This window comes from Gobio gobio (assembly GCF_949357685.1).
Source record: "Gobio gobio genome assembly, chromosome: 16".
NCBI classification, from domain to species: domain Eukaryota; kingdom Metazoa; phylum Chordata; class Actinopteri; order Cypriniformes; family Gobionidae; genus Gobio; species Gobio gobio.
The window spans coordinates 30,481,974-30,503,393 of NC_137109.1; the positions used below are offsets into that span (position 1 = coordinate 30,481,974).

At 38.3% G+C, this 21,420-nt stretch overlaps 3 protein-coding genes across 7 annotated transcripts in view; 1 reads left to right on the forward strand and 2 right to left on the reverse strand.

Moving 5' to 3' along the window:
* Positions 1-7,855, forward strand: part of lnx2b (ligand of numb-protein X 2b) — a 31,606-nt gene extending 23,751 nt beyond the window's left edge. For 3 of the 5 annotated variants that reach the window (XM_079838785.1, XM_079838784.1, XM_079838786.1), the window contains 6 exons: positions 447-848; positions 1,015-1,149; positions 2,930-3,104; positions 3,203-3,446; positions 5,316-5,474; positions 6,828-7,855. In XM_079838785.1, the coding sequence (XP_079694911.1) occupies positions 447-848; positions 1,015-1,149; positions 2,930-3,104; positions 3,203-3,446; positions 5,316-5,474; positions 6,828-6,963 (1,251 nt within the window). In that variant the 3' untranslated portion in view covers positions 6,964-7,855. Of the gene's footprint in view, positions 1-446; positions 915-1,014; positions 1,150-2,929; positions 3,105-3,202; positions 3,447-5,315; positions 5,475-6,827 lie in introns of all 5 variants that reach the window. The other 2 variants (XM_079838783.1, XM_079838782.1) reach the window with 1 other exon arrangement.
* Positions 7,856-9,215: 1,360 nt separating this feature from the next.
* On the reverse strand, positions 9,216-14,896 carry chic1 (cysteine-rich hydrophobic domain 1). Its single transcript, XM_079838788.1, has 6 exons — positions 14,748-14,896; positions 13,711-13,765; positions 12,641-12,796; positions 12,157-12,213; positions 11,658-11,717; positions 9,216-10,596 (listed from the first exon to the last, which is right to left on the reverse strand). Exons 1-6 carry the CDS (start codon positions 14,888-14,890, stop codon positions 10,546-10,548), a joined length of 522 nt encoding a protein of 173 aa, XP_079694914.1. The 5' UTR covers positions 14,891-14,896; the 3' UTR covers positions 9,216-10,545.
* Positions 14,897-16,976: 2,080 nt separating this feature from the next.
* cdx4 (caudal type homeobox 4) lies at positions 16,977-19,472 on the reverse strand (the record flags this gene model as incomplete). The annotated part of the gene is made up of 3 exons (XM_079838456.1): positions 16,977-17,210; positions 17,316-17,461; positions 19,037-19,472. The coding sequence occupies 3 exons, from the start codon at positions 19,470-19,472 to the stop codon at positions 16,977-16,979; spliced, it is 816 nt and encodes a 271-aa protein (XP_079694582.1).
* Positions 19,473-21,420: the final 1,948 nt, after the last annotated feature.

Sequence of the window (21,420 nt, forward strand, 5' to 3'; positions counted from 1 at the left end):
ACTATGCAGGACAGTGGCCCTCCAGGACCGGAGTTCGCCACCCCTGGTCTAAAGTTTACTTGATAAAGTTATAAATATGAATATTTTTCTTACACAAACGCGTCAATTCGCTTCAGAAGGCCTTTATTACCACCCGGAGCCGCGTGGAGCATGTTATTTGACGGACAGATGCACTTTTTATAGACTTCAAAAACATAGCAACTATGAATCATTTTTCTAATGCTTGGATTAGCCTGGACTTTTGTAATATAACTGAAAGAAGAACGTCATATACACAGAGGATGACTTGGGGGTGAGTAAATTATGGGCTAATTTTCATTTTTGGGTGAACTATCCCTTTAACAAGTTTTATAAGGTCACCAAATGTATGTGATTTTTGATGAAGAAATGATCTGCCTCTGCTTCTATTACACTGCAACCTCAAACTAACAATGTGATCTTTGCAGGTAAATGATGTCAGTTTGGCATCCATTCCCCACTGCCGTGCCATTGCAGTGCTTCGGCAGTCATGTTCCCGGCTCAGGCTAACTGTCATGCAGGAAAAGGGCTTCAAGCCCCGGCCTGAGCATCTCCCTCAACCCTCAGCTTCTCCCCCATCGCAGTCACCCAATCCCAACCAGAACCACGGCACCGTCATCCAGGTCACCCTGGTAAAGCGTGAGCGCTCTGAGCCGTTAGGAATCAAACTCATCCGTAAGTCTGAGGAGCCAGGAGTCTTCATCCTAGACCTGCTGCCTGGAGGACTGGCTGCAAAAGATGGCAAATTGAGGAACAATGACAAAGTGCTAGGCATCAACGGACAGGACCTGAGACATGGCACCCCAGAGAGTGCAGCTCAGATCATACAGGTGCAGAGAGTGACAAACTTTAGAGAGAAAAAGTGGATGTCTCAATCTAATACTACTAATAATGAGGTTACTTTTAAACGTAAAAAATAGATTATTTCAAAGGATTGTATTAAAGTTTTGTATTAAATGTAAGAGATTGTTGTGCTCTCTGTTATGTTTGTGGCAGGCAAGTGAAATGCGTGTGAACTTCGTAGTGATGAGACTCCCTGATCTCTCCGAGGAGGGTGGTGAGGGACAGAGCCGAGGGGCCAGGAAAGTCCCCGAACCACAGTACTTCAAACGACGCTCTGAATACATGAAGGTAAAAATTTTGACAAGTTAAAAGGCACTAGACTAAACTGTGGCCTTGGGTGTAAGCTTACTTGGGTTTATTAAAAGCGCGTTGATGGGCGTGCTTTTGCTCTCTCGCTCTGGTCGACGTGTGCGCGTGCCCCTCCGGAAGAAGTGCCCGTACAAGGAAATTCCGCCCTTGTTGACGTCACGTAGGCCCATACTCTAAAATATTTTGGAAACTTGTGAGAAACCGGAACAGAAATTTTGGCACAGAAATACTCCATCAAACACAATGTGATGCAACACTTGCCAAAAGTGAAGCGAATCATACAGGAGAGATTGAAGTCCCTCTAAAATTCGGAATCTGTCTCATACATTTTACAGTGAATATCATGAATTATAATATCTTCATGCATTGCATTGTATTAAGTTATGGCATGTATTGCAATGTTTTGCATATTATGAGGTAGTATATTATACTTTGAGGTTATTGTACAATACGAGACCCAGACTTATAAAGGTCATCAAAAAATGATCGCATTGTAGATACAGTTGTATGTACTCATTTGCAAAATGGTTGCATGCAAAATGGGTTGCATATTTGATTCGTTGTGCTACTGTAGCCAAAGTCTGCGTATGTGTGCGCGCGAGGTGACTTTTCACCCAGAGACGAGTCACACCCTGCTTTTGTGACACTTCCTCACCAGCTGAAGGCAGAGGCAGCAAACACAGGCTGGGTAGTGGGAGATGAAAGCAGATGCCCCCCTCTCTCTCTAGGACTCGTCCCTGATCAAAAGGCCTGGGGTGCTGATCTCTGAGCTGCTGCAGCCACTGTGTTTGTTTGTAGCTGGGGATCAAAGCTGGTGACAGTTAGCTTTCACCTGTGGAGTTGAAGCTTGAGCTCATGCTGGGAGGAAGAGCCTCCCTGCTGGGTAGGAAGAGGCTGCCCCTCCCCCTATGGAGGTCTGGGGTCTCCAGCGAGACTGGTAGAAGATGGCGGAAGGAGAGCGTTTTGCCACAATCTATGAGTTACGATGGCAACGCGTCACATTAACACATCTCTCCGTTTCGCAGCAGGATCTGGGATGTTTGTTTTTACAAATGTTTTGACCGCAGGAGTCAGGCACATGTCTTAAAGTTTCACTTTTCACCCAACCCCCAAGTACAGAACTTTATGGAAGACTCCGTTACTATTAATCATCAAGTTCGCTTGCAATGCATACACAGTTGTCTTCTTCATCCTTTGTCAAACTATACACAAAAAAATTCTTAGTCAAATATTTGAAGGATTAAAACAACAATTCTTTCAGACCATGCTCACAATGAAAGGCCAATCATAGTCCACTTACTGTGTATATGAATGTTTGGGGTCAGTAAGGTTTCTTTTTTTTAGAAATTAGTACTTTTTATTCCACAAAAATCATTAAAGTGACCGTTCAAGAATATTAATAAATGTATCACTGTTTCCTCAAATATTAAACCACACAACTGTTTTCAATATTAATGGTAATGAGAAATGTTTATTGAGCACCAAATCAGCATATTAGAATGATCTCTAAAGGATCATGTGACTACGGTAATGATGCTGAAAATTCAGCTTGCCATCACAGGAATAAAATACATTTTACAATACACTAAAATATTTATTTTGATTGGCAAAGTTATTTCTAAAATTGTAATAATATTTGACAACATTAATGTTTTACTGTATTTATTTTATTTAAATTGTACAAAGCCACACTAACACATTTCTTTTGACTATTTGTTGGATTGTGCATGTGTTTTAATGTGCATTTATGTGGGTTCAGGAGCCTCCAGGTGGGTTCTCCAGTCAAGAGAAGACCGTGAGTCTAAAGAAGGAACCTCGACTCTCTCTAGGCATCACCATTGCAGGTGGGAGAGACTGCCGCAGCCGTTTGCCTGTCTACATCACTAGTGTGCAGCCGGTGGGCTGCCTGCACAGAGACGGCACCGTCAAAACAGGTCATTCTCCTCATGCCTCCTTATAAAATGCTTATTTCTCTGAGCATCTTGCAAAATGCTTGTGTTAACTGTGCGTTGTCATGGCTATTGTTGCTCAGGTGATGTACTGCTGAGTATAAATGGCATTGACCTGACCCAACTGACCTACAATGAGGCAGTGACTGTCCTAAAGGCTCAGACGGCTCAGAACACAGTAACACTGCGAGTCATCCAAACCTTCACTGATGAGGAGGAACAAGATGGAGAATCCAGCACTAGAGAAGACATGGAAACTCTGGAGGGACACAAAGAGGAAGATGTTACCTGGGTTCCTCTCTGGACCCGCTGGCTGGGCCTTCCCAGGTGTGTGGGCTAGGGATATGGGTTGGATGATGTTGGATGCTCTTGTGTATGCAATAAAATGCTCTGATACCAAAAACTTGATACCACGCATGTGGACAGAACAGTGTTTCTGTCCAGGTAAAGAAACGCTGACAACAGAACAAACAAAGATATGGAGATATCCATAGATCCAAGATTTTAAAGATGTGAAGTGAATGTATCTAATTAATAGAACAGCGCGTTTTACTTATCAGCTTGAATTTATGCTAAGTGGATTGAGCACACAGCAGCAGCATAGACGCAAAAGCATGTCGAGCGCACATCCCTTTCTCACAGACATCGCTGAAAAGTTCGGTCAGATATGTCAATAACAAAGAAAGTAAAATGATGCATCTATTATTATTACTATTATTATTAATGTTATTTGACAGTAAGGAGGGAAAGTGTGCGCACTTTTGTTGCAATGCGTCTGATTGCTGGTCGTCAGTTACAGAAGACTGTAGATTAAAACTAAATCGTATATGTAGCCTAAAACAGGGGTTCTCAACCCTGGTCCTCGAGGCTCACTGTCCTACAGAGTTTAGCTCCAACCTTGATCAAACTCACCTGCCTGTAGCTTTCTAGTAAGGCAAGTTTATTTGTATAGCACATTTCATACACAGTGGCAATTCAAAGTGCTTTACACAGAAATGAAGTTAAAATATTCGTAAGTGACTAAAATAAAAAAATATATATAGTATAACTCGTATCTGGAGTGGAAGAAATTTGAGAGTCAGGTTTACGTTAAAGGGGCTATATGCAACTTTTTCCCCAAAATAAACGTAACAATAGCCTTTTTATTTTACCATTTATGACTCAAACATCTCCTGATGAGCATACTGACACCTTGTCCGCTCACAGTGGGTGCACCTATAAGCCTGTATCCTATTTTTCCTATTTTCTGGCGGAAATCTGGTTAATTGGCCAGAGGAGAACTGGCACCCCGACTGAGCCTGGTTTCTCCCAAGGTTTATTTTTCTCCATTAGGCCACCTGATGGGGTTTTGGTTTCCTTGCCACTGTCGCCTCTGGCTTGGCGTGCTCAGTTGGGGACGCTACATTTTTCAACTAAATATCCAAATAAATCTAATTATTAAACTAAATTAACTATATAAACTAAATTACTGATCTAAAGCCCACATTGTCACTGTATGATAATTGAAATGAACTGATGACATCACCGTTCTCTCCGGAACGGCTTTACGGCTGAATAAAATTCTGTTGCATTATTTTCCTGTTTAACACTGTGAAGCTGCTTTGAAACAATCTGCATTGTTAAAAGCGCTATATAAATAAAGATGACTTGACTTGACTTTGATTAGGGTTGGAGCTAAACTCTGTAGGACAGTGGGCCTCGAGGACCAGGGTTGAGAACCCCTGGCCTAAAACATTAACTACTACATGATTTATATATATATAACATGTAGTTCCCTACATTATTACAGGAAAAAACGTGATTACTGTACCGCTGCACTGGAGCAGCTCTAAATGTGCGCTGTAGATGAAATTATGATGGAGCGATATAATGAAAAGTGAACTGTAACTAAAGCTTGTACAATACATTATAACGGGCATAATTAACTATGAAAATAACTGAGGAAAAATAAATATTTGCTAAAAGAATTAAGCCAACTAATAATTTGTATGGACTCAAAAAAAAAAAAGGGGTATCGGTTCATTCCTAGGGTGGGCCTTCATTTTTTTTTTTTGCCCACTACATATGTTGTGATGTCGATGATTAAGTGCAATATTCAATTTGATGTCCTCTTTTGTAACTTTTAGCCTTGTTAAGCCCATATGGGCTTAAACATGGGCAAAATTCATAATTTGTGTATTTATTTTTAATCACTAGCTACATCCACTGGTGTCGTGATATTATGCTAATGAAGACCAACAGTGAGAGCTGGGGCTTCAGTATCGTGGGAGGATATGAGGAGAGTCATGGCCAGCAGCCCTTCTTCATTAAGACCATAGTGCCTGGAACTCCAGCTCACTTTGATGGACGGCTCAAGTGAGTCTCTCATCCTCTTTTTAACAACATTTGTTTCATATTACAGTTCAAATGTTAAAGAAAAAAAATATGTTTAATTTTTTGGAAAGAAATGAATAACTATATTTAGAAAGGTTTGTTTTGTTTTTTTTACTTTCTATTCTCCAAAAAATTATGAAAATAATGTATCAGGGTTTCCACAAAAATATGATGTAGCACAACTGATTTCAACATTGATAATAATAACAAAAATTCTTAAAGGGATAGTTCACCCAAAAAGGAAAATTAGCCCATGATTTACTCACCCTCAAGTCATCCTAGGTGTATATGACATTCTTCTTTCAGACGAACACAATTTGAGTCATATTAAAGAAGTCCAGGCTAATTCAAGCATTATTATAGCAGTAATAGTTGCTCTGTTTTTGAAGTCCTTAAAAAATGCATCTGTCCATCGAATAACGTGCTCCACGCGGCTCGGGGGTGTTAATAAAGGCCTTCTGAAGCGAATCGATGCGTTTGTGTAAGAAAAATATCCATATTTAAAACTTTATAAAGTAAAGTTTCGGCCGACCGCCTTCCGTATTCAATATATGGAAAAAGTGTTGAAAGTGCCTCTGCTGATCGAAAGACAAACGCGGCCAGGTACACTCGTCATGACGTCACGTATGCATCTTGAATTGCGAGATGGCACTTTCAACACTTTTCCACGGAAGGCGATCAGCTGGAACTTTACTTGATAAAGTTTTAAATATGGATCGTTTCGCTTCAGAAGGCCTTTATTAACACCCCGGGGCTGCGTGGAGCATGTTATTTGACGGACAGATGCATTTTTTTTATGGACTTCAAAAACAGAGCAACTATTACTGCTATTATAATGTTTGGATTAGCCTGGACTTTTTTAATATTACTCAGATTGTGTTCGTCTGAAAGAAGAATGTCATATACACCTAGGTTGACTTGAGGGTGAGTAAATCATGGGCTAATTTTAATTTTTTGGGTGAACTATCCCTTTAAGGCACCAAATCAGCAAATTAGAATGATTGTTTTGAAAGATCATGTGGCACTGAAGACTGGAGTAATTAAAATGTTATCTTTGCCATCACAGGAGTAAATTACATTCGAAAATAAAATCAAAATGTTTTTTTTTTATAATATTAAACTAAAGAAACGTTATTATAAAGAATTACCACATTTACCAACCCAAACTTTTAAATGGTAGTGTAGATTAAATGAACATTTTCTTGGGTTAGCATTGCTTTTCAAGTAATTTAATTGTTGTTCATTGACAAGTTACTATGAAAGACATTCTAGAGTGCAAAGAGTCTATAAAATGAAATGCATTGTTTACTGAGACTCTCTCGTGCTCTCCTGCAGGTGTGGTGATGAGATTGTGGCTGTGAATGGACTCACTACAGTTGGCATGAATAACTCCTCATTGATCCCAATGCTGAAACTGCAGAAGAACAAAGTCACATTGACCGTGGTCTCCTGGCCCGGCAGCCTGGTTTAAAGACTAGCCTGAACTCTATTTCTGTTACTGGGTCTACCACAAGATACATGCACAAGTCTAATACTGGAGAAGAGACATATTGACTGTTATTGCATCCTCTCTTAAGAACAGGGTGGAAAATAGGGGAAGTCTGTTAGCAATCATTGACCTAGATTTAAATCCAGATAAAAGGTTGATATTATTTAATCCACTGTAGGCATTTAGTTTTTCACAAAGCTTTTTGTTGAGCTGTGACGGTGAACCACACTTAAGGATACAGGACACGCTTGACTTCCTGTTTTAAATTGGGATATTTATCATGCCCCTTGCTTGGATATATTTTAGTATGGAACTTCAAGACTTCTTGTTTCCATGTATAACCAGTAATAATCTTTTTAGATGGTTTATGATTGACATCAAGTGTTCAGTAGTAAGGTGATAAATATGAGTAATTATTTTGACAACCTGGAGTTGGACCATATCATATTCTTATGTTGATGGCTGGCACTTTTTACTGTTATAAGTTTTGAGAATAGTTACACTAGTGTAAAACTATGTAGTTGCTGTTGGGGTGATAGTATGGACTGTTTTTTAAAACCACAGCTTGGCTCTTGTGACTTTTTAAAGAATGTATCTCTTAGGTGCCTTGGATATAAATATGTACAAACACACTGATCTACACCTGCCTTAATTGCCTGTATACCAAAAATGCCATTCGTTATCTTTGGCCTTTCATCATCTGAAGAATGTTTATTTGAATGCTTTGTTTTTTTCCGTCTGATGTCGGTTTGTTTAACCCTTTTACTTTTTAATGCATTTTAGTGAATTTCGAGGATGATCTTTGGACTAGCAAAGCAATGTAAAAGGGTTATTATGATGACAGAATAAAAGATTTTGTTTTATTTTATTACGTATTTGTTCTAGGCAGTGGCTGTTTTCAATCTTTGAACTGATCCATAACAACAGACCTAACAGATTCCAGTACAGGCTTATTTTACAGTGCATCTGCCAGAACTACAGTATGTAGTCCAACAATTTACCGGTTTTGCTTATACTTTGTAGCTTTTTTTTCTTGTTAATTAAGAGTTCATGCTAAACACCCATATTTCAGTCGTTTTCCAAATCATTCATTATAGTCCCACTGGGATTCCTAGGCAATAACAACGGCTTTGCCCTGTTGAGTATCGCACAATATGAGCAGTTTGAAGGGCGAGTGGATGACGTGCCGTCACACAGGGGACCTGTGGAGGATATAAATCAGCCCTGTGCAGTTTGAATTTAAACCTTGAACTATGAACCAAGGATTAAATGGCTTTAAATCCTGCTGACAGGTTAAACTAATGCAATAGGTTGCCAACTGTGAAAGAATAACATGAATGACGTGTGTGAGGTGTTCATTGTTGAATTTGACGTGAGATGCTACTGCTATTTTGTCATCATGGTGATAAACTCTGATGGTCTATTTGAAGATGTGCAAAAGTCATCAAGCACCTGCTGAGAACGTGAACTACATCTGTGACACAAAAGGATGTTTAACGTTGACTGAATTCCAGATTACATATTTCAAAGATAATAACCAAATAATAGTGGCTAATAAAGTGCATTTTCCAAATGCAGAAGACATCTACCAAGACATTTTCAGATATTATTTTAGGCCAAATGTAAAAATTTCATACATTTATGGGCCATTCTTCTTTGTGTCTTAGCCTGCCCCCTAGAGGCCATATAAAGTTCAAGCTTTTATTGTTGCAAAACTGGTCTAATACCTTAAAATACATAAAACACAAGTGAAAGTGGACATACTCCCACAAATGCAGCTGCTTGTGTCTGAATTATTCATACAGAGTTCTTCACGCCCCTGCTGTATGTAAACCAATGGGGTTTTGTACAACTTTTTGTGCTTTTGGTTCTAGATCTGTGCTGTTACTGTACAGTAAAAAGCTGAGGCGTCTGTTTTATTAAAGTCAGTTAAAAGTTTTAACTACGTCTACTATTAGACAGACAGTAAAAGTAATCATGTAAAGTAAATAAGCCTTAAAAATGAAGAAATTATTTTATATGCAAGCATGTAAAAATTCCAGCCAGTTTAAATTAGTTGTCCATTTTTTTTTTCCTTTTTTAAAATATCAGGAGCTTGCATTAAAATAAACAATTTACAGAATAATGATTTGCCACCACTATACAGTATATACACTGTAATATATAAATATATTTTATATACGTGTGTGTTCCCTTTCTTTATTATTTGTAAATATGTCCACAGTATACATATAAAGAATTTTCAAAAACATCAAAATCAGGAATTTATTGAAGCTTTCCATAAGAGTTGGTAGGGACAAACATTTACAGGTACTTTAACAGAACCAGCACTAAGAGCAGATTCCTTTCTCTCTATTTGATTGCTAGGCAAAGAATCATTCCTCTTAAGCACAGCTCCTCTCAAGACCATCTACAGAGGCACTCGACTAATGCAGTCTTGTCTACAGTATATGGAGCAAAGAAGTCGTGCAGATATAGAAAACACATGAGGGGCAGTTGTAACCATTACATTTACAATGCTGCGTCTGTAGTCAACTCCGGAGCGTAACAGCATCCATGAACACACTCCAAGATGAAACAAAAAGGAAAAATACAGGGTACAAATAATGTTCCAACAAAAACTTGAATAGGTAAATTTCACTTGGTGTGAAATGAATGACACATTGTTCTTGGTAACAAATTTTGCTTGATTGGCAAATGTTATCGTTTTTAAACACCACAATGACATTGTAAAACAATATCAAAAACCTCCAGGACAATTTGCTTGTCCTTGTGTGCTCAAGTGCAATTTTCAGCCCTAACTCGAGTGGCATTTTGTACGTATATTTTATGGCTTACTGGGTAAACAGGTCCATATCAACTGTAAAGTTACAGAGACAGCTTATAAACAAACTATGCTACAGTAATATCTTGGCGAAAAAATAATAACCAGCTAAGTTACATAATGTAAACATGGCATTCCACACTGTACATCCTGTCCATGATATTTACAAGTCTGTTTGTTGACTTCCCCGTGTAGTAGACAAGCGCAAAAGTGCCAGAAGATCCCGGTGTTGACTGTTACTCTAAGCTAGTTAAAACTAGCTATCTTCAAAAAGCCCCAATGCTAGCCATTACACTCTGAAAACAATAACACACGACACACTTCTGACTCCTACGCTTACATGTCCGACTTAAAAACAGTTGTCCTTTAACATAAGGCAAATTCACACCGTAAGGTGCCTTGTTCTTAACAACAATACTATAATATAGTACAGTATGTGGGGAGGACTTGATGGCTCTTTGGGGTAAATGCACTTTTAAACAGTATTAGAATTTGCTTTCTTCCAATCACTCTTGTTATATATAACAAAACGTCTGAGTGCAACACAGGAGCGCTTCTACTACATCAGGAAATGTGCAAAATCTGCTCTAAAGCAAAGTGACAGTGTTGCGAATTCTACTGTACAAGGTACTGGGAAAATGGGTCTTGTAGAAACCCAGTAAAGACCCTCAATCCAACATATATACAAGGCACTAAGGAGAGGAATGAAGGGCCTTCCACGAGGATCCAGCAGAAGTCCATTAGTCAGGTCTGAATATAGGATATTTTGGTACGAACTCTATAAGAATAACCTGAAGACATAAAAAGACACTGTTAAGCAAGAACAATTGGGGGTTAAAAATCACCAGCCTCATGATTCACAACCTTACGGCCTGCAGGTCTCCAAACCAAAAAAAAACAGTGTATATAAACTTACATAAAAACTGTGTCTGTGTGTGTCAAATTACAGAATCGCTCGATAACGATCGCTTCAGTTGATTGTGTGCATAGCTTCCAACATTAGACAACATTCACTGCTGTGATTATGGCAGTTTAAATTATATACACTACTGTTCAAAATGTTGGGGTCAGTAATATTTTTATTTTTTATATTTATCAAGGATGCGTTAAATTGATCAGAAGTGATCAAAAAATTGCTGTTATTTTGAAGTTATCTTAAAATATTTATTACAGTTTGCACAAAAATATAAAGCAGCTCAACTGTTTCCAACATTAATCATTAAAAAAAATGATTGAGCACCAAATCAGCTTATTAGAATGAACTGCTGAATGACTGCTGAACATAAGAGCTTGGTTGCTGAGATTTATTTATTTTTTTAATCTTACCGACCCCAAACTTTTGAACGGTAGCGCAAACTAGGGTGCGTTTTGTATTTAGCATATGTATTTAGTTACAATTTGATGCGGTCACTGTCTGACGCTAAAATGAACGTGATTGTAAACATGGTTTTGCCATATCAATATCACAGTTCTGAAAGTACTGTTTAACCCCCCTCCCCCTCTTAAACATATAGAAATATACTGTTGATTATGGTCACCCTTACAGCTGATTCAACCTTAAAATTGGATCTCATATTTAGTTAAATATTTGTCCGTTTTTAGACAAAACTATTATTATGATTCTTATCACAAACTGACAAGCAAGTTTGAAGGCTGAATTGTTTTGACTGACTGCATGACAACTGATGAATATTCCAGAGTTTTCCGGATGGTATCCGGTGACAACGAGATTTTAAATAACTGTAGCACATTTTATTTTGTGTCGCATTTGCAACCATTTTGATCAAATTGAATCTTTATTTTCTTTGAATTACTGTTATCAAAGTTTCACAAAAAACAGCCATAAACTTACATATTCCATCATGTTGTTGCTCTCACATTTTCTCCTGCTGAGTTTCCAGTGCAGCCCCAGCTGAAGGCGAGACGCAGGAAGATACGGGTTAGACAAAGCCGTGCGGAAGATATTCAACATAGACGCAAGCACTTCAGATGCTCAGACACACTTTACACACAAGGGTTAGCTGAGGTCAAGCTGTGGCCAGCGCTCGGAGGACTTTCCTTATGTGTCTGCGCCGCTACTGGCTGTCAATCAAAGCTTTGAGACACAACAAACCGAACGTGGCTTTTTTACTGCTGACCTTTCCATAGTCTGGTCAGCCTCCTCACTATATCAATGCATCAGACCAAAATGGCTGCGAGGGCAACAAGCATTTGACAGGGTCAAATGTTAGCAGCCATTTTAATGATTGCTATCCACCACACACCAAGACTTAAACACCTCTTAACATGGCAGCTAAATTGGAGATGGTCTACTGTTCTTATCTTTATGATCAGTTCTGCAATGAGCTTACCTTGTGATATAATCTGTTGTTCTCCCACTCTAACAATTTCTGAAGAGATCTTCGCGTCTGAAAACACACAAATAAATAATTCATTTTACACAAACAAAGATAGATGGGCGCACACAGGGTTTTATACTAATCACCCGTCAAACTCTTCAAACACATGTTTAACAAATGGCAATAAAACTCTCAGGGCATGAAGACTTCAGAGGCATTTATGGAGCAGAGCTCGTAGTTAAGCACCTTGTAAGCTGCACGTCATGGCCAATAACTTAAAATTTGTAGCTGTAAAATCACCACCTTTCCACAGCATATAATTCAACAAGCCGTGCCTTCTGACATATATCAAATTCACACTCAGTTAATAAGCTGATGCGGTTTGTTACTCGCCTCCTTAGCGAGCAGGTTTATTTCTTAGGTGTTCAAATGGGGAAATAAGTCATTCACATGGATTAATGGGGGAAGGATGGGACGTGTCTGAGGAAGGACTCACTCTCTTGTTGAGACATATGACAGGCCACAGACTGCAGCCCACAGTACAGCAACAGCACAGGCAGCCGCAGAGCAGCCATTTCACATTGACCGGTAGGTTCTTCTTCAAACATGCGTTTATTCGATTGACACTCGTCTTGAACTCCTCTGGAGCAAGCTAGAGTAGATGGGTGAGAAACAAAAAGTCAGGAAGTGTTTCTTTGTGCATTGTCAGTAATAAATAAAATTATTCAAATATAACGGTTTACAATATAAATGGTACAAAACAAAAATGTTCACTTAAGAACCATGAGATAAATAAAAGGAATTCCATAAATAGTCATAGGATTTTTCTTTTTTTTTTTAAAGAAAAACTTTATGTTGGCAGATGCTCTCTGGTGATCTTGCAATTGCACGCTTGAAACTTGCCAACTGAGCTCTGACACACTCAGGGCAAAGGGAGGACAAAAAGATGAGATAAGCCCGTGGCCTGTGGCTGCACCGTCTAAACAACCTGAATGGCTGCTCATTCCTCTCTGGGTATGTACGCCATAAAACCGGGGTCGTAATCTTTTATGACAGGATGCAAAGGTCTCTTTGCAAACAGCAAAAGAACTCGGAATAAAGCCCAGCAGGCCTGATCTGCTCCCTTCAGTCATCATAATTCTGACCTCATCCATCACATGTCACCCTGGGTCACAATACTTGAGCTCCGTTTTATTGCCCCGCACTTCCCTCGGCCAGCTCTTCCCCCTGCAGCCTTTTTGTATTTCTGCGTCCGACCCAGGAAGCTTCCCATTCTTGTGAACGGCACAGTCTTTCTTTCATTATTTTGTCACTGGGAGCCGTGTCCTCCCAGCGCTGCGATCCCTGCCTACTGGAGCCCTGGACGGTTTACTTATTGACAGATTCTGTGGCAAGCACGCAGCATGTCTGGATTAAAACCATTTAAGAGACTTCATCAGGGGATTCTCTATTAATCAAAAGTTTATACAATGATGAATAATGATGTAAGGGGAAAGGTCAACAGGGAAAGATACTTTATTCACACAAGTATGATTTACTTTGTAGATGCGAGTTGGAAATCATTACCTTTCCCGTGAGAACAGAAGGAAACTCTGTGTCAAATTTGTTGCTTAGTCCAAACCTGTAAACACAGATATTTAAAAGGTTATAATTATGGTGCAACGGTACGGATCCCCATTTCTGCCACATAAGAAACAAATATCACGCTTTGGTAAATCATTTATGAGATTATGATATAAAATCAAAATTAAGATACTAATTATGCGATGAGTCATAAATGGATAAATAGTCATGTCATAATTATAAGATGCAACATTGAAATTGACCCCAAAAAAAGTTTGAAATAATCATAATTATATATTTTCTTTTTCCATGTCATAATTATGCTTTACCAAAGAATGATTATTTTTCTTATGTGGTAAAAATGGGCTTACATACAAAGGCTCTGTGTGAAGAATGTTGGGTTCAGCTGAATTAGACTTGATAAGCAGCTCATAGACACAACAGAGTGAGAAAGTTCAGTTTCTACATTGGACTTGAATCACCAGGGAACCTAAAGGTTGTATAAATGTATTGGGTGATGTCTGTTTATAATCCAATGCTGTGCTGCACTGCTGTTTCGTGTATATCATGTTGTTTACCTCATTAAATATTTCTTTACCTCAAACCTTGCTCTAACAGTCAGATGTTGATCCAATGCCTGAAATATGTGCATAACTGACAGTTGCAGACAGCTGTGCTATTCCACCAAAGTGCTTTAATTAAAATATTATCTCTAAGGTTTACCTCCAACAGTACAGTTACCCACAACTTCAAATTAAAGCGAAGATCCTAATGAGTTTGAGTGTGGTTACGGGGCAGCCTTTATCCACGGACAGCAATAAAACCATAAATCTCTAAGCTAACAACAAGACTTCGGGTAACTAGGGATGATTCTTCCGCTTAAAATCACTGTCAGGATCCATCTGGAGAAGCCCGGCCAACATGTATTTTGATTCCACAATTTAGCGACGAAAACATGCAGTGAGCTTAGCATGGAGGCTACACAAACAGACATGACCTAACAGTGACTAACAGCAGTGCTGCCGCATTCATACGCTTACACGGTGATGTGACCAGCCCCACGCATGACCACAGGCTCGGGGCAGTATCTCACGAGATGCTCTTCACTCACAATTCTCTCTTCTTCTTCTTCTAACTCATAAATGGTATCAAAGTCCGCCATGTTGGGCAGTAGGACGCTCATGACGTCTCTGGCACAGCGCCGATGACATCATCACACCAGTGCTGCTCAGGCAGCGTCATGGCAGCGCACGCGATGGTCAGCGTCCATTGGCACTGGGCACGAATATAGTAGCCTACAAAAAAAGCTCCTGGACATCTTAAATAAATGGTTTATCTATTAAAGCGAGGTGCTTAAAATGCTGTCAATTTCAAGAGGAGAAATTTGAGCGGTTTAATTTTATTCTAGTTTATTTGTGAGCTATTAATCTCTATTTGCAGACATCTTATAACACCATACGTGCTCTTTTGTAGTTTTCTAGCATTAAACGTTAAATTTGCTAATTTAAAGTTGCAAATTTAGTCTAAATCAATCTGTTATGTTGCAGTAGGTGACCAAATGTGGGGTTGTAATCATTTATATTTCCAGTAAATTAAGGAAAATATGTGTTTGATCCTGTTTTGTTTTTTTTTTCGTGGGTAACATGGTTGAATTGTTGAGTTTGATGAATGTAGTCAACACTGAATTTTTTGTTAAAAAAAATATTATAATAATCCAATAGCCTGTTTTTACTATTATGAATAGCCTATCAATATAAAAGCGGATAAAAAGATTTTGACATTGTAGTATGATTTTACTTTTTGGGTAGCCTACTGATGTCAAGACTTCTGTGGTGAGATAGGTATATGCCTGTTTTATATGTTTACCAGACATTTGACTTTTTTCTTTTCTTTCTTTTTTGCTACAGGTTAATTGAATGTACAGTAAGAGTTTGTTGTACAAATAACAAGTCTGACATTGAAGGGATTTGTGCCTCTAATGCACAAAGTCATGGAACACAGGCTAATATAGGCTATATGTGCCATTTAATGCAAGGCATGGGAATCACAACTGCTGTAGTCAAACTGTTTATTTTGTTATAATGTTTTATATGAAATGAAAAATATAAAAAACAAGCTCATGTTACAAAAAAACAGGGAGAAATGTAGATCTCCCTCACAGATGTTGGCTATTAAAAAAGTATAATATGAAGGTAAATATAACATGCACGGACATTTTAATGCAAACGTTTTCCTTGCAGACATTTTTACTTTTATGAACCTTTTTTCAAGGTGTATAATGACACAGAGCTGTTTTCACAATTTATTTTAAAAACATTATTCATAACTTTTTTGTGTGTGTGTGTGTGTGTGTGTGTGTGAGATTGTTCACTAAATCATACTCAACCATTGTGTTGCATAAACAATAAGACCCAAAAAAAGCCTTTATTGGGTGGGGTTGTCAAATCATCCAATTTCAATAAATGCTTCAATACAGAAATATATGTTTAGGCTATAGTCTAGCTTATACGCACTTTACAAATTGCTCGATTGCTCAGCCTTACAAGCACAAACGTTGTAAGCATAAAGGTTAAGGAGTTCTCACGTTTTAAAGGTAAATAGCCGACCTGCTGTCTGTCAAGCAGTAGGCCTTCGTTTAATGATATATCAAGACACGATAAAAGTTATTGCAAAACATTTTATTTACACATTGCTGGAATCAAACCTTATACCCGTATCAGGCATGTGACACCTGCACATCACCCCTGTGAAAAGAAAGTGAACGACGTGCGCTTTGGACACAAACTGGAGCATAAAACAGCCTGCCATCGCAGGTCATTTGGTTTACACAGACAATAAAAGTTGAACAGTTCCAGTGTCAGGATCATTATACATCCCAAAAAAACGCTGTAGCCTACTGTAGGCCTAGTTTTCATTTTATTTACAAACATTTAGATACACTCACCACATACAGAAAATGATATTTATATCTTAATTGAGCAAACACAAACAAACCATTAAAATATTAAGTCTCTGGATCAGACGAACAAGGTTTTTTGTATGTTTTTTGTTTCTTAATTTTAAAAACTATTCTATTAAAACAATATTTGAAGAGCCTCCAGCATTTCGTTGCATCTAAGACGTGATTCTTCTGTTGTAATCCACAACGCGCGCCTTGATGCTTGTTCATTACAAAGTAATCCTTTTTGACCACGTGAGTGGTCCGCTTCGGTTCTGTCCTTTCAGCGTGTTGGAGTGCTCAGTTAAAGTTGGACGTTCCAAGTTCGAGTTCACTGAGTGACAGTAACTTGCTGTATGTTCCTCATAGATGGTAAGGCGTTCATTCCTGGGGGTGGGTACATAGAACCGTGTATATCTGACGGACTCAGTGACCCTGGTACCGGTAGGGGACTGACAGAACCTGGATCGCTGTGGACTGATCCTCCGCTTCCGTCAGACTGACCCATTTTCTTTTTTATTAATTTCCTTTCCTTGGCTCTGCGGTTCTGAAACCAGATCTTTACCTGAGAAGACAAATGATAGGCTACGGTTATAAAGAAATAAGTCGAATTGTTTAGTTAGATAAATCTTTTTCCTAGTTGTGAAACTCCAAATGGAAGTCATGTTACCTGTCTCTCTGAAAGACCGAGGTGTACTGCCAATTCTGATTTTCTTCTGATTGTGATGTAGCGATTAAAATGAAACTCTTTCTCCAGCTCCAGTCTCTGGTGGTCTGTGTAAACCACTCGATATTTCTCCTTCGTTCTCGTTTTGCCTAAAATGAACGAATAATCATTACAATTACGAATGTAATGTCGTAAAACAGATGATAATTGTGAAATTAAGTAAAATGTGTATTCTGCGTAAAATGCGCGCCATTATAATAATATTTTAAAGCAGAGGAAGAACTTGTGCATTGTAGCCTATCATTTAATTTGCTTACATTTAGTTAGGAACTTCTATCTCTTAGCCAACTTGTATTGTTGCATTTACAGTCAATGTTATTATAAATCATAATTGCAATATTTAGTCAGTTGTATAAACTAGATTACATCGCTAGATATTCAAATTGAGCTTCTGATCTTCTTTGAGGAGATGTTTCTGAACAAACTGCAGAACAAAGAGACCCAAAGACATTACCCAAACGCCATTGATGTGTTAAGAGACAACACACGTCTTACAAAGAATCACAAGGAGATAACATCAAAAATCTTTTCCTCAGGTCGAGCATGCTGCACTTGTTTTATGTATAGCCTTCAAATTATCTACCTTTGAAAACATATATGAACGAATAAAGAACGTAGCTAATTAATTCGTGTTTTTGAATGGTTTAGCTGCGAACACTTAGTCTAACATATATGACAATTTAACTTCACGTGTCATTTCCAAAACATTCATTTATTTCAACTGTTGAAATTAAAATGCCGTTTACAGTAAGGCGATTGTTTTCTTTAGGATTTTTTCGCTGTTGTTTTAACGTGCGCCGGAGACGGGAGAACTTTATTTGCTGTGAAATGTGTCACTCTTTGAGGTAATAGAACCCTCGCGAACCGAGGCAGAGGACGACGCTCTGCTGCATATCAAAGTGAAAAAGGTGTTGAAAGAAGTCGCCGCCTGAATATGACAGATAACCCTCAAAACCTGAGACAATGTAACAGGAAAAGTAGACCTCACATCTTGTTTACGGGAGTCGCAAATTAGCATTACAAGCGACCCTGGCGCCAATTCCCAACACCTTCATTTTGCCACAAGTATTTCCCATGCGTTATTTTTTTCCCCCCCAATGAAACAAATATAGGCTAATATAAAGCAGATAATCCTTTTCTGGAACGCAAACAATTGCGGAGGGCAGAAGGACAGTTCTTTAAAAAAATGCCATTTCGTAATATTTGGTCAGATGTGCAATTAGTTGAGGCAAACAGCAAACAATGTAGCCTATATAATTAATCATTGTTTCACAATTATTTGTTGCATTTTGCACGATGTGTCCACGTGTAAATGTTATTTTTCCCCCTAATATTTTAGTAGCTATTAAACCAAATTAACAGAACGCAAATATTTAGATGTTCTTTTTTCCCTTTCGTTATACTGTTATACTAGACATGTGTATTCGTTCGTTCTTATTTTTTTTAGAACATGTGAATCAATATTTGGTTATCAGACTTAAATTATAATAATGTCATTTTTATTTTACAACAACGAGAACATGGATCATAGGCCTAGGCGTAGACTAGGCCTACTATCATTTACTTTCACTTTTTTTCGATCACTGATTTCAGCACCTTCGAAATAAGCATTTACGTGTTTTTTTGTTTTTGTTTGTTTTTTAAAGACATTTGTTGGCCCTTACCGGTTGATGACGACTGGACGGTTTTGCTCATCCACTGATAGGAATTACGCCTTTCTCTCTCAGGGGAAAGTTGGGCCACAGAAATGTTTTCAGGTGGCGGAGGCAGCACTGCTGATCCGGGGCCGTGCATGGCATTATAATCAGGCGAGCAGTAGGAAACTTGTCCCGGGGATGAATTGCTCATAGGTGCAGAAATGGTGTTTGGAGGTCCGAGGCTGTAGGCGCCCCAGTCCTCTCTCGGTGCGCCATAAGGAGCGCCCCATGCCCCTGCTGACTGTGCGTGTGTGTCCATGTTGGGCACATGATGGTATCCTGTAAAATCTGAATACTGGGATGTGGAGACAAAATTCTGTGGTGGAAGACTGATGCCAGATCGTCGCACAGCTCCTTGGTGATACATGCTTCCCTCTTTATCCAAAAGGTATCCAACGTACATGATTCGAAAGAAACCCCTAAAATAACTTTTTTAAGGCAACATGCCAGCCATGCATCAAGCCAAATGTCTCTTAACAACAAGGCCTGACTTAAAACTTTTACTATTTATCTCAAGGGGGTAGTCCAAAAAGATCTCCAGGTCACGCGACGTAGTCCTTGACGTGCTTCAATCAAACATGATGTGACTCTGTTGTCAAGTTGGTGGTGGCAAAGGTATAACCAAGCCCTCCTGACGTCAGCCACGACTTCAAAACCTCTCGATTTGCATTCAAATGAGCAGCCAATAACACCACCAAGCCCTCACAGATTCCCCTAGCGCCAGATTTTCGCATCACCACAGACTTATATTCATATTCATACTTGCTCTGTGTGACTTAAGGAATCGATACATTATGCTGGGAAAAATATTCAGTTCAAAATAAATTTCTATCCTCAAAGCAGCCAATTTGAAACGTGTCTTGTTAACTAGCCTAGTTGACGTGTTTGGAAAACGTTCAAGTAAAAAGTACTTTTTATAATAATATTTGATAGTAGGCCTAACAACAGTTGGCTACTAGCTATTTGTCTTAATATAAATCGTAATAGGCCTACATTTTATTTTATTATACATTTATAATTGTATTTATTTATACAAGTAGTAGCTAGTATAACGGCCTAATCATAGTAATAATAATACAATTTTAATTGTATTGTTAAAAGTGTTAATCATAAAAGTGAAAAAATAAGCGGTGACGTGCTTCTAGGCAGGCAGCATCATTCAGCCAGTAACAGTCGCTTGAAGTTTTACTGCTCTTGTCTCTCTAATGAAGCTAAACCTGTGGATATGGGAACGCCACATCTGCATAGTACCCATGCCACCTTCTCGCCTCCAGAGTCCATGGCGTATTTGTTAAAGGATACTCTTGTAAAAGAGGTGCAAAGCGGGAGAAGGTGTCTTGAAGTAAGGCGAACTTTTCACATTCCGCATCCCTCACACCATGACACTCTCGGGTCACACTTCACAGCTAATTCCGGTTTATGGAAATGTCAGGTATCACCTACAGTACCCATGCGACGACAGTGTGTCGTGCGTGTCGCCATGTAGTCGAAAGATTTAACGAGTTGTTAATTCATTTTACTGCGAGGTTTCTGGGGTATTTTAATAATTAACATATGCAGACAGTAGCTTGTTCAGGCTTGACTGTCTTGTCTCGGGTGTTTGGGCAGAAAGGACAGTAGGCTACATTTCATGAACAACGAGAATTTATTTTAAATTCACTACACTGAGAATATTTATCATTTTTAAAAAGGCACATATAAAATGCATTAAACGTGCTAAACCAATTCAAATAATGTGGTAGGCCATACTTATATTTCAATTGGCCTTTATATTATTCAATTAACTTATTTTCAACATAGGCTACATACAACTTATATATATATATATTTGGGTAGTTAGTTTACATTCAATAGTTCTTGTTCTAGACATGTTATGTGGTGACAAATCTTCTCCACTTAAAACTATTAAATTGCTTTTTTAAATAAACTATTCATTTAAAATCTTAAATTGTTGTAACTGGGTTTCCAATATTTGTAATTTAAGCTTTTTTCAGTTAATTTAAAAGTTTTGCTCTCACAAATATATTTTTTATATTAATAAACAATTATTTCATTAAGTCTCTCAACTAATATGATGTCATAAAAAGAATGTATATTAATTTTACAATTAACAATAATGTTTTACGTCGTTTTAAATTGGATTTATTAAATAAAAAAAGCGTACACAATCATTTGCAACCATATTCATGAAGGCAATCCATAAATCCATGTCTCATCTTTATCCAAGTCTTTATTAAATGACTCATTTAATTTCAGCTTGCAGTTTGTTCACTAAACTTTAATAAACAAACAGCCAATCATGATTGTCATGATAGATCATCTCATGTCTGAATGGTAGAGTGAGCTATATG